The sequence below is a fragment of the Marmota monax genome, unplaced genomic scaffold (assembly GCF_021218885.2).
Source record: "Marmota monax isolate L192 unplaced genomic scaffold, Marmota_monax_Labrador192_F-V1.1 WCK01_AAM20220418_F8-fsc00018, whole genome shotgun sequence".
Taxonomy (NCBI): Eukaryota; Metazoa; Chordata; class Mammalia; order Rodentia; family Sciuridae; genus Marmota; species Marmota monax.
Window position 1 is genome coordinate 4,971,863 of NW_026692201.1, and position 14,093 is coordinate 4,985,955.

The following is a 14,093-nucleotide window of genomic DNA, read 5'->3' on the forward strand; positions in this document are numbered from 1 at the left end:
TTTTCAGAGGGGTAACGGAATATTTATTAAAGATTTGCACATGATACCTGGACAGTGGAGTTTTTGAAGGTGCCACTCTGCTACCCATTTGTTCAGATGTAGAAGCAGAATCTGTTCCTTTTTCTTTATCAGATACAACCATCTCATCCTGAGGCAACTGAGGCATATTCTTTTCTATACACATATCTCTTATTCTACCAACAGACCTAGACCCTATATTCTGAGAAGTTGTTTCAAGTTTCTCTTTTTGAGGTTCTGGAGTTGCTCGTGTGCATCCTGAGGTAGGGAAAATACCTCGTTCCTTGTAAGAGTCCCCTTCAAAAAAAGAGAACAAATGGTAAGTATGTATATTAAAATTAATACTTATATTTTAATTGCAATATTTGAAGGGAAAAACCATGGTATCTTATAACAAACCTCATCTAATAAGAGAAGCCTAAATTATAATTAGTGGAGTTACTTGGAAAATTAAAAATAACTGAGTAAAAGTTATAGTAACACCTTTGACAAAAATAGTGGTATTACTATAAAAAGTTTTTTTTCCAAAAATATATCTTGAACTATCAAAATGAAAGGATGATCACTTTAAAATAATCTAAGACTCTTTAAACTATAGAAGCTAAACCAACCTAAAATATAGGTGGTCACTTGGGTATCTGTAGTCTAGTAGAAAAGAAAACCCCACAGGTTCTTAAACACTCAGGTTAGCTTTAAAGAGTTTTATTTTCCTAAATAGTAGATAAAACCCAAAGCAGCAGTTAGTTAGAAATGAGAAATTTCTTGTTAAACAAAAAATAAAAAATAGATTTCCCTTTAGATAGCTATTTCTAAGGCTCAGTTCCCAGTGAGAATGAATGAAGTTGGTAAGTATACCTACCTTTAAAAAACAAAACAAAACATGATTAAGGATGGCATATGAGGGGCTGGGATTGTGGCTCAGAGGGAGAGCGTTCACCTCGCACTCGTGAGGCACTGGGTTCGATCCTCGGCACCACATAAAAAATAAAATAAAGATATTGTGTCCACCTATAACTAAAAAAATTTTTTTAAAAAGGATGGCATATGATATATCACTATATCACTAATACTTCAGAGTGTTGTGATCTGTTAACACTTTTATCAGAGAGGAGGAAATAAATGAAACAGATATTAGAACATTTCTAAAAGCTGGAAACTGTAACCAGATTACAGTTTCACAATTAAAGTTGGACAATTAAGATTAAGCCAATGACATTGTTATTATCTTGTGTCTTTAAAAAGCCAGAACCAGGTCTTGGGGAATAGCCCAGTAGTAGAGCACTTAGTTAGCATGAATGAGGCCTTGATTTTGATCCCCAGCACCATACAACAAACAAACAAAAACCTCAAATCATCAAACCCTTCTTTTTGAATTCTAACTCTACAAAGATGCCACCATTAATAATTTTTTTTAATTCTTGAGAATTAAATTTTTTAAAAAGTTCTTAACCATTGCCATAGTTCAGCAATGGCTTAACAGGCCTAAGAAATGGTAAGTCTCAAAGAAATGAGGAATAATAAAAATTCAGGGCAAAGTTAAGGAGCTATAAGAACAACTGCCTTCATACTACTCAGTTAATTCCTAAAATGTAGTTACTGAGCTTTTACAAAAAAATCTTTGTACAGTCATTATGTTTTTCCATTAATTACAGGATGAAAGGACCTTATTTTGGCTATCAATATGCCAAATCCAATGTCTTAATAGGAGAGTAAATACTGACAATAAAATTAAGGTTCTTTAAAAAAAAAAGTGAGCAAGAGTGCTTCAAGCTCAAAATGTGTGGGAAATAATCAGAGGTACTTAGCAATGTGATCATGTTAAAATTTATTTCACTCACCTGTTTCCTCAAAAACATTTAATTTCTCTGAACACACCTGTTTTAAGAAAATTTACAAAAAAATTTAGAAATCTATTTGTTAAATAAAATTCCCTCCCTCCATTCCCTTCTTTCCTTTCTATAAAGAAGGCATGTATCTCCCAGGAAGCTCTAGAGTCACTAATGTTTTATAGAAATTCTAGCAAACATTTCTGGAAATGATTTGGCAACTGTTAAACTGGTACACAGGAGAGGGAAAGCTGCCAAATGCCTCTTATCTCAAGCATAATATCTATACCAACTAAACATCACACTTAAATGTCAAGTGCAATAGTACAATTGTGTGTGTGTGTGGTGCTGGAGGTTGAACCCAGGACCTTGTACATGCTAAGCAGGTGTTCCACCACTGAGCTACACTCCAAACCCTCAAATTAAATATTACAAGTAGCACATCAATAGACTAGCAAATATATAATAATCAAATAGTTTGTTTCAGGAATGTAAAGATGATTCAACATTAGAAATCTATTATAATTCAATAGACCTAAGGAGAAAAAGCATTTATTAACAGTATTATTCATTCCTGAAAAAAGTAAATAAAATGTACTAGATATGTTTTCTTTGTTTTTTTCCTTTCTTTTTCTTTTCTTTTTTTTTTTAATATAGATGGGGTCTCGCTATGTTGTCCAGGCTAGTCCTAACTTGTGGGCTCAAATGATGCTTTTGCCTCAACCTTCCTTCTTTTCTCTCTGGTACTGGGGATTGAACCCACAGCGCTTAACCATTGAGCCACATTCCTAGCTCCTTATTTTATTTTGAGACAGAGTCCTGCTAAATTGCTGGCTTTGAACTTGAGATTCTCCTGTCTCAGACTCCTGAGCTGCTAGGATTACAAGCATGCACTACCACACCTAGTAACATTTTCTTAATGCCATAAAATATAACCATTGAAAGGTGAAAGCTGGCATCCCACTTAATAGGAAGTATCCTCATTAATCAGGAATAAGAAAAAGATGTCAACTTTGGGATTACTTTTTTAACATTATTTTTTACTTATATCAGTCATTATAAATAAAACAGAAAAAAATTAGGACTTTAAAAAGTAGAATTGAAATTCCAATTGCAGATGAGATGCCTGTTAACCTACAAAATCTCAAATCAACTGAATGCACATGAGGAAATTCAGAAAGTTCTCTTAATTAGAGAGAAAAGAGAGTGATTGAGCTCAATGATAAAAACAATATGATTAAGTTCTCAAGGATAACATAATAAGAAATGTATGAATTCTATAAGAGCTTAAAATAAAATTGAAAAGACACATAGCAACACTTAAATGGAAAGACATGTTTTCTGATTGGAAGATTCATTATTATAATTATATTGTCAATTTTCCTTATGTTCATCTGACAAATTAATTAATAATTAATTCTTAATTAAGAAAATTCTTAATTAGAGAATTTTCTCTCTAATTAAGAGAACTTTCTGAATAACATTAATGTAATTTTTAAAGACTTCAACAAACTAATACTAAAATCCATATAAATTTGAGAACACAAGCAGTAATGAGAAGTCTGAAAAAAGAATAAAAGTATATGTTATTAGAGGAGAGACTATTCCTATAAAATATTAAAGCACAAAGTTACAATACTTAAAATAGTATGAGACTGTCCCTGGAAGATCAGGTAAATCCACATTAAAAAAGTCCAGGAAGATATACAAATATATATGGAGATGATAACTGAAAAAAGTATAGTTTTCATCAGTGGAAAAAAGATGAATTATTCAACATATGGTGTTAGAACAATTGAAAAGGCATCATGGAAAACTTAAGTTGGCCCTTTTCTTTACACCAAAATAAACTCTACATAAGTCAGTAATATTAGCTGGAAATTTTAAGACTCAAAGGATTTCACAGAAGCCACACATGAAAAGATTGATGTTTGCATGTCTTTTTTTTTTTTTTTTTTGGAGACGGGGGGGGGGGGGGGGAACAGTGATTGAACCTAGGGGTGCTTAACCACTGAGCCACATCCCCAGCTCTTTTTTATTCTTCATTTTTTTAAAAATAACTTTATTTTATTTATAATTTTTATGTGGTATTGAGGATCAAACCCAGTGCCTCACACATATTAGGTAAGTGCTCTATCACTGAGCTGCATCTCCTGCTCTGTTTTGTATTTTATTAGAGAAGAGGGTCTCACTGAGTTGCTTAGCATCTCACTTTTGTTGAGGCTGGCTTTGAACTCACAATCCTCCTGCCTCAGCCTCCCGAGCTACTGGGATTACATCTGTGCGCCACCACACCTAGCTGCATGTCTTTTTGAATGCACTCTATGTATTATTCTAGAATTCTGCATAAGAAATTCTTTTAATTGTTAAAGTACTGAAAACAAAAGTTAGACAACAAAAATCACAAGTAAGCCAACAGACTATTTCTTACATATTCGTAAATGTACAGTTATCATATTTTAGACCTATTATAATCTGGTAATGTTATTTCATAATGTTTTGTATTTGATAATATACTATGATCTTTTTCATATGTCACTAACTATACTTTTAAAATCAAAACAGTCTCTGCAGGGAATGCTAATAAATTGCTGAAACTAGTGACTAGTACACGGGAATACATTATATTCTACTGTCTATCTCTGTCTAGGTTTGAAAACTCTCATCAAAAAGTTAACCTTGAGCCAAGTGTGATGGCACATGCCTATAATCCCAGCAGCTCGGGAGGCTGAGGCAGGAAGATACTGAGTTCAAGGCCAGCTTCAACAAAAGCGAGGTGCTAAGCAACTCAGTAATACCCTGTCTCTAAATAAAATACAAAATAGGGCTGGGGATGCGATTCAGTGGTTGAGTATCCCTGAGTGCAATCCCTCGTACAATAAAACAAAAAACAGTTAACCTTGGCAGGACTGGGTTGTGACTCAGTGGTAGAGCACTTGCCTAGCACTTGAGAGGCACTGGGTTTGGGTTTGATCCTTAGCACCACATAAAAATAAACAAATAAAATGCAGATGGCATGCTGTCCATATACAATTAAAACAAAATCTTTTTCATTAAAAAAAAAAAAAAAGTTACCTTTAGTACTGTAAAAAGTTAAATAAATCTGCCTAAGAACACAGAGTCAAAAGATAAATGAGGGCTAGGGTTGTAGCTCAGTGGTAGAGCGCTTGCTTCACATATATGAAGCCCTGGGTTTGATCCTCAACACTACATAAAATAAATAAATAAATAAAAAAGGTATTGTGTCCATCTACAACTAAAAAAATTAAAATAAAAGATAAGTGACAAACTGGAGGTAAAAATTTGCTGCTCATTACCATATCTATCTCACAGAATTTTTCCAGATCTATAAGAAAATAGCAACACTCTTTTAAAAAAATGTGTAAAGAATATAAATTCATTTCATAGTCAAAGAAACATAAATGGCTCTAAATCATATGAAACAATGTTCAATCTTACTCATTACAAGAGAATCTAAAACTATTCTGTGATACAATTTTTTTTACCTATCATAAACATGAAAATATACTTCCTCTGTATCTGCTCTCATCTAAGAACTATTGGTCTTCAGCTCTCCCTTTGAAGAAATAGAATTTCAATTGATTTGCCATAGTATAGTTACAAATTATGAATAGTATTAGAAATAAAACAAGAGGATACTAGGAAACCTACAACATGATGACTAGTGATTAAATCTACATCATGGAGTTTGACTTTCTTGAGGCACTGATGACTGAGCTAGAGCAGTCTGCAATGTTTTACAAGGTAATGTTTCATATAGAAGGGACAGCAAACAAAATGCCTTGGGACATGAAGGATTATAGCGCATTTAAAGGAATTGAAAGATGGCCAATGTGGCTAGAAAGTGAGATGAAAACTAGCACAAAATCAGACTAGAGACAGAAATGGGTAAAACTATACACAGGGGTTCAGACGCTCTGGTTTTATTCTAAGAGCAATGGAAAACTTTACACATTATGATGATATTACTATTATTTTATACATCAGAAAATCAATCCTGAGAGGTAAAGTATCTTATTTACAGTTCTATAGCTGTTGGGTGGCAGAGCTAAGATCCAGGTCTACATAATACTTTTGGCCTTATTTTCAGCCTACATCACAGAACTGAGAGTAGTTTTCCCGATTAGGTCAACTGATTTTTACACTGAACTAATAAAAAAGTGATAATCCCAAACAGGCCTTATCTATTATTTATGATGATAAGTGTCTGAACTAAGTTTATGTATCTATAAAGGTTTTAAGAGCCAGAAGGAAAAAATAGAAACATGTCTCTTCCACTATGGCCATCGCACTTACCTAAAGAGTCTATCTTACCTCAGAAGTATATTGTTGACAACCATCTCCTGAAGTGAGAGACCTTTTTTTGGCAGGAGAAACATGGTTGCTTTCATCAAGCGTGCAATGAGATCTCTTCCTTGATATAAGATCCAAATTAGCAGGAGGCTGTTCAGAAGCATCTCTTGCAGAATTAGATAAACATATGGCATCTTGACCAACTAAAGTTAGTGGTAAACGCTTACTGCGTAGAAAAAAAATGCAGAGAAAAATCAATGAATCAAAAGTTATTTAATGATGTTAAAGACTGAGCTATTCCAATTAAATTTCTAATGAAACAAAATTCCAAATAAATAAATTCAAGATCACGGTCATTAAGATTCTAGTTCTGAGCTGCATTCATACTTAAAGGCTCACAACCTAATCTCCCAATATTTAATTAAATCTGAAGTATATGTGTTCATGTCTTTAAACTTTTAATCTAAAAAGTCCCTTTCTAATATGAATGGCTTCAATTTCTAATGCTACTTCATAAAGTTTTCCAATGGTAATCAAAATACAGCTTAACAGTTCTACATGAAAGAATTAAGAGTATCAAGAATATATGAAATTGAGATGGGGATGGCAGCAGGCACCTATGATCCAAACTATTTGGGAGGCTGGGGCATGATGATCACAAATTTAAGGCAAATTTGCCTGGGAAAATTAGTGAGACTCTGTTTCAAAAAAAGGGTAAAGGGTATTCCTACCGGTGTAGCTCAGTGACACAGCACTAGTCTAATGTGTGGGGGCCCTGGGTTCAATCCCCAGGACCACATAAAAATTTAAAAATCAAAAGTATTTCTTCTCTGTACTATTTTTTTCCCAACTTTCTGTGAATGTGTATTCAGTTATGTGTATATAACTATATTTGTAATAGATGTCACTATAATCTAGGCTACTAAATTTTTCGGTTGTCAAAACAAAATATTAATTTTCATTTAAATGGTACCTTCAACCTTCATCAACCACATTACTTTTTTTTTTTCTTTCTCTAAGTTACCACATAATTTAAGATCTACACAATCAATACAAATTACTGGCAGGGACAAGTTCATTCAATCAATACTATCAGATTCATAAAGCATCTTTCCCCCTAGAAGAAACAGTTAACTCATTTCTTACCTCATATCGCCTATTTCTTCAGTATTAATGGATTTGACCAATATGGGTGCTGGTAGTAAAGGGTTTGGCATTAACTGAGCAGCATCCGTAAATTCTTCTGTAGCATTGGTTGGGATTTCTACCAGAGTTAAAATGAATGCTTGTTCTTCCTCTCCATCTTGTACATCAGCAAACAGATTCACTATCGAAGTTGAAATGTTATTAATGAAAATCTAAACCATGAAATAACAAAAAAATCATTTATTTCATCTCTAAAAAGAGAGCCTCATGACAACTTGTCATCAAAACTAAAAAACTAAATTATACCCCCAAGCATCACTACAAATAATTGTCGTGAATAGTACCAAACTATTGGGTAACAGGTTGCTGGATCTTTCTGGATAAATTACTTACTAACCAAAAGAATAATTTCACAAAGGGCACAGCCGGAAGAATTTATAATTCTGAATAACAAAACTGATATACAAAATAGTTTATTTGTTGCCTAACTATAAACACTATAAACAAAAAAGAAACTGTGTTTTCCATAGTTAAATTAATTAATACTATGATACCTCACTGAAGCAGATTATTATACCTGTTAGGTCTTCAGAATTGATTACACTCTCTTGTTGGACTTCTGGAATACTGGTTGGTATACACTGCCATAAAAAAATAAAATGAAAGAGTTAGGTTTTAAAAAGTTTTCCTGACAATGTGATACATAGTGAAGAGATAACTTCAAAATGCAATGACTTATCTTAAACATACAATTTTTCCAGTTGAGATGATTTTTGAAGTGACATAATAGGGAGACCCAAATCCCTCAACCTCTCTGATCACACAAGCCATATGTAAGTGACATATGAATGGAGGCAAACTGCTCTCCTTGTCTCCAGAGTGGCTTCCTCCAATTTGTTTTCCACAGAACTGCTAACACCATTTTAAAATGCAACCCTGATTGTAATTCTCCAGTGCTTAAAATCATAACACTTTCATTTTGCAAACTGTCAATAATTAATTCAGGGAAGATTCACCAAGGGATGCCAAAATTATTGGGTAACAGGTTGCTAGATCTCTCCAGATAACTTACTACTACAAAGTAGAAAAGATGCTTTTATAATGAAGAAATCTGTCAAGTACCATTCTGACCAAGTGCTCAGTCTGACATGTAATACAAAAGAAGACAAAATCACCTACATAGTAATCTTGCCTAAACACTGAATCCAATAACAATATCAGGAGCCAGGTATGGTGGTATATGCCTGTAATCCCAGCAGCTTGGGAGGCTAAGGCAGAAGGATGCGAGTTCAAAGCCAGCCTCAGCAACTTAGTGAGGAACCACCTCTAAATGAAATATAAAAAAGGGATGGGGATGTGGCTCAATGGTTAAGTACCCCTGGGTTTAATTCCTGGTACCAAAAATCAAAATAAAATCAGAGGCTGGGGTTGTGGCTCAGTGGTAATACACTTGCCTAGTACATGTGAGGCACTGGGTTCAATTCTCAGCACCACATACAAACAAATAAAATAAAGGTCGATCAACAACTAAATATATATATTACACACACATATATATATATATTTAAAAAATAAATAAATTCATACTGTGGAGCCATCTAAAATTGTTTAAAATGTTAAGTTCACAAACAAAAGAGAGCTACTCTAGATTAAGGAGAGTAAGAAGAAATGACAATGAAATGCAGTGTGACAATCTTGATTGGGTATTCAGTTAAAAACAAAAAAGCTCTAATGGACATCTTTGGGACAAGGGTGAAACCTGAAAACAAACAATATATTAAGTAATATTATTGAATCAATGTTAAATAGTATGATAATACTAATTGTGAGAAGAGTACTCTTACTTCTCTGTAAGAGAATATCCTTGCTTTTATTAATAGATAGAAGATACAATCACACTATTTAGGGGTGACAGCTTGTGTTTGCAACTTACATGCTGCTTTTTTTTTGTTTTTTAAAGTACTAGGACTTGAACCCAGGGGCCTGGTGTATGCTAGACCAAGTGCTCTACCACTGAGCTACATCCTTAGACCTTTTTATATTTTATTTTGAAAGTAAATCTTACTAAGTTGCTGAGTGTCATGCTAAATTGCTGGGGCTGCCCTTGATTTTGTGATCCTCCTGCCTCAGGCTCCCTAGTCACTCATAGGCTTGTGCCACCAACCCTGGTTCAAATGCTTCAGTTTTTTAAAGTATTTATCTATAGAAATGGATAGCAAGACAGAGTAACAAATGAAGCCAAGTGTTAATAATTAATGAATCCAAGGGAAAAGTATGAATTCTTTGTAAGATTCTTATAACTTTTCTTAGTTTCAAGTTATTTCAAAATAAAAGGCTACAATTTAAAAGTTGGAGATGGGCAGGAATCTCAACTATGGAAGGAGCCAAATTCCTTAGGGAGTCATCAAACTCCTTTTATGATTTGGCCTGTAGGCTGCCTTCCTAACTTCCTCTCTAACCACTTTCTTCATTTATATTCACTCAGTGATTTAGGGGGTGGTTAGGGGGGATACTGGGGATTGAACTTAGGGGCATTTTACCACTGAGCTACATCCCCAGTCCTTTTTATTTTTTTATTTTAAGGTAGGGTCTTGCTAAATAGCTGAGGCTGATCTCAAACTTACAATCCTGCTTCAGCCTCCCAAGATGCTAGAATTACAAAAGTGTGCACCATACCCAGCCTCAAGTTGAGTTTATGGGTTGGGGAGCATGGTGCTGTGGATTATACTCAGGGGTGCTTTACCACCACTGAGTTATTTCCCTGGATCTTTATAATTTTTATTTTGACACAGGTTCTCGCTGAATTGCTGTGGCTGGCCTCAAACTTGTGATCCTCTTGCCTCTACCTCCCAAGTCCCTGGGATTACAGAAATATACCATGGTGCCAACCCAACTCAGTGATTTATAATCCTTGAACATGTCATACTGTTTCACATCTTATTTTTTTTACACGTGTTCTTCACCCTTTTATTGACCGTTATACTCATTCTTCAAGATCAAGCATTCTCCCACTTAGGGAACTTTTAAAAGAAAATCTTATTGTCTGGGCCTCATTCCCAGAAATGAGATTGGTTTGACTGGGTGGAGGACAACTGGTACAGAGTCCTGTTCAAATCTGCAACAAAGTATCTTTCAAACCAAGTTTAATCATTCATTTAGTCAGCAGTTTCCTAAAGATTTATCTTCTAACACCTCACAGTACCTCAATAATACTTGCTATTAATAAACTCCTCAGATCCAGGAGCTAAGAAACAAGAAACGAATTCTCTATGTTTATTTAATTTTTTCTTAATAACAATCCTGAGTAACAGCTCTATTACCTCTATGCTCCAGAGACTAAATACACTCTATTGAAATTCTACCACAGTAGAGTTTACGAAAGTAAAACTATAGGGAAAATGAATCAGTGACTATCAGGAGCTGGTGGGGAAGGAGAAGGGTGACTATAAAAGACAAGTGGGAAATAAGGATGATGGAACTGTTCACATACTGGTTACATGAGAACTTCTAAAACTAAAAAGGGTAAAGTTTATTACATGCAAATTATACTTCAATTTTTCAAATGGGAAAAACCCCTCCTACCCCTTCTTATAATCTGTTCTTTTACCTCTGGCACATGATGTTTGAGCACACTGTCTCCTTCTGTGTTCTTTCTCAGGGGCTCTTCAAAAGAACTCTCACCAAGATCCCTACCCGAATCAAGGGTATGGGGTCCTTGCTCAGAGGAAACAACTGGAGTAACTGACACTATCTCAACCTCTTGAGATCTCTCCTCTTGATCTTCATTTCTGAAAGAGAGTTGTAGTATATGTTACCTGAAATCAGGCAAACCATCATGGGATTATTTTTAGAGATTGGTGTAATTTGATCATCCAATTTAATGATTTTCAAGATTTTAAAATATGTTTGATGCAACAGAACTCCTCAAGCAAATTCTTAGTTATAGCCTTTAGATACAGCTGAAAGAGAATATGAACTGAATTTCAGACTCTATTCCCTCTTTTACCTTTCTGTTAAGTTTGCTTCTTGTGAAATACTGGTCCCTTTGATATCATGTACAGATGCCAATTTGTTCTGCTCCTTACTCTCTGTTGTTGTAACTTGCCCAAGGCTTTTCTCTCCTAATTCTGTCGCTTTGGAAGCATTTTTCTCAGTTTCTTAAATAAAAAAAATAAAAAAAAAACACACGTAAGATACAGTTCAAAACAGAACAGCTAAAAATCTCCATATTAGAAACATTCTCTCTTAAACAATAGACCACTACGTAGTAACTCCTCCAAACTCTTCTTAATCCAAAAATCAACATGGCAGCAGAATGGTTCTGGCCAATGAGATTTCTGAATAGTAAACAGATGTTAAATGAATCTTGTACTGTAATACATTTCACTCCTGGCTGCCACAGCAATTGTGTCCCTACTTTATGGTAACAGTACTCTAGTACTATCATCAAAAATAATACTGTTGTTAAAAACTCCCACCCAAAAGAGGTACAGAGTATAGATGAAGCCTGGCTAGGTCCACCTTAGGGGAGATTTTGGGAAGGGAATTGTATGACAAAGATGTCATAAAGGAGAAGAAAATATTTCTAGATAAATAGAACAATTTGGTTCAACAGAGTGAAAATTTCTGGATATTACTCAAGATAGAATAAGAATGAATTAACTAAGTGCATAAGAACACTGCACCACAGGCATTGCTGGATGAAAGAAAATCCCAGAAATCAGTGAGTCCAAAATAGGTAAAAGATAACGCTAACATCCAGATCTTCTAAACCTGAGATCAATATAATATAGGTAGCCTGTTGTTTGCACTACTTTCCATGGTCTTAGTATTGCCATAGGGGGTGGGCCATTGGACAGGAAGGGAGACAGAAAAGGAAGTGGACAAGCAGTCAACAGGTACATCACAATATAATAAGGCCACTTAAAAAAATAAAAATTAAAAAATTAAATAGGGTGGTGTGTGATTATATTAAAAGATCTTTTCAATATATTAAGCTTGAAAAATAAAAGATACTGAAACAAAGAATTTTTTTTTTTTTTAAAGATTTGGGAAATCAAATTCAGGGCCTTGCGGATGTTAAATATGTACTCTACCCTTGAGGTATACACACAGACCAAGAAGTCTTAATAATAAAAAGACAAATACTCAATTTAAAAATAAGCAGAGAACATCTCTTAGAAAGATATACATGACTAAGGATATAATTCAGTGGCAGAGCACTTGCCTAGCACATGTGAGGCACTGGGTTCGATCTTCAACACCACATAAAAATAAATAAATAGAATAAAGATATTGTGTTTATCTACAAATGAATAAAAATAAATAAATAAAGCCATGCTGTCCATCTGTAACTACAATAAATAAATAAATAAGATTTTAAAAATGGGAGGGGTATACACAGAAGACACGTGGCAAAAAATTCGATAGTGCACCCAAAGTCCCCAGTTCCTGTTTTGAATCTACAAATGCCTCATGGCAGCTCGGTAATTTTGTGTCCAGCCAGACTGAGGCACTAGAGATTGAACCTGGGGGCCCTTAACTACTGAACCACATCCCCACCCCTTTTCAAAATTTTTATTCAGAGACAGGGTCTTGCTAAGTTACTTAGGGTCTTGATAAGTTGCTGAGTCTGGCTTTGAATTCCTGATCCTTCTGCTCAGCCCCGACAAGCTGCTAGGATTTCAGGCATGGGCCACTGCCCATTAAGCTTTGGGTGTAATATCAAATTTTTTGCCACATGTCTTCTGTGTATACCCTCCCATTTTTTTAAATCTTATTTATTTATTTATTTATTTATTTATTTATTTATTTATTTTAGTTACAGATGAACAGCATGGCTTTATTTATTCATTTGTAGATAAACACATCTCTTAGACACAATATCTTTATTCTATTTATTTATTTTTATGTGGTATTGAAGATTGAACCCAGTGCCTCACACGTGCTAGGCAAGTGCTCTGCCACCGAGTTATATCTTAGTCATGTATATCTTTCTAAGAGACGTTTGAGTATTCATACACACACACATACATACACACACACCAAAAAAAGAAAAAACCTGATTAGGCAAATACAGCAAAATGATACCAATTACCGAAACCAGTTGGCAGATTTATTTTATAGCTCATGTGATATTTAGTATTTAAAAACAAAGTTAAAATAATTTTAACAAATCATCCCTTTGAAATACTAATATCATTTCTGTGTCAAAGCAATTTTATAGTTTGTAAGTGAAAAATAAAATTTACCTCTTTGAATTTCTACTTCTTCCCCTTTTAAAACACAAAAACCGGGAACTTTCTGATGAGCATGAAACCTGTTGGTCCGTAAAACCTTCTCAAGATTTGGCTTTGGTTTGACAAATCTACTTCTCATTCTCAAATTATTGGTCACTTTAGAAGTTGTATTCCTAAAATGTACAAAGATAATAGAAATTTATGAATCACTAAAGAATTCTCTTACTCTCTCACACTGATTGCAGTTAACGCAATACCTTTCAGATATCATGGTATATTTAAGTGTTCATTTCTTAATTCTAAAATTACTAATTACTACATTTACTGGAGGTCTTGAGAAGAAAACCTGTAGAACATATCTGTAGAACAGAGAATACATTTACATAAATCTTTTAAATTAAATCTTCTAAGACAGATAACACTGTTATAACTTTAATAAATAAATCATTAAACTCTAGGTCAACCAATTTGTAATTTAATTGGTGAGAAATTAACATTGTTACAAGCATTACTCAAATCTATTAACTAAATTTATGATGGGTTTAATAAC

General features: G+C 34.1%; 1 protein-coding gene across 8 annotated transcripts in view; it reads right to left on the bottom strand.

The window, feature by feature from the left end:
* Positions 1–14,093, bottom strand: part of Bdp1 (B double prime 1, subunit of RNA polymerase III transcription initiation factor IIIB) — a 94,479-nt gene that overhangs the window by 8,227 nt on the left and 72,159 nt on the right. For all 8 annotated transcript variants that reach the window (XM_046427417.2, XM_046427422.2, XM_046427430.2 and 5 more), the window contains 8 exons: positions 13,556–13,716; positions 11,311–11,461; positions 10,912–11,092; positions 7,882–7,945; positions 7,305–7,485; positions 6,180–6,384; positions 1,857–1,893; positions 48–315 (listed from right to left, as the gene is read on the bottom strand). In XM_046427417.2, coding sequence (XP_046283373.1) covers positions 48–315; positions 1,857–1,893; positions 6,180–6,384; positions 7,305–7,485; positions 7,882–7,945; positions 10,912–11,092; positions 11,311–11,461; positions 13,556–13,716 — 1,248 coding nt within the window. The remainder of the gene's footprint in view (positions 1–47; positions 316–1,856; positions 1,894–6,179; positions 6,385–7,304; positions 7,486–7,881; positions 7,946–10,911; positions 11,093–11,310; positions 11,462–13,555; positions 13,717–14,093) is intronic.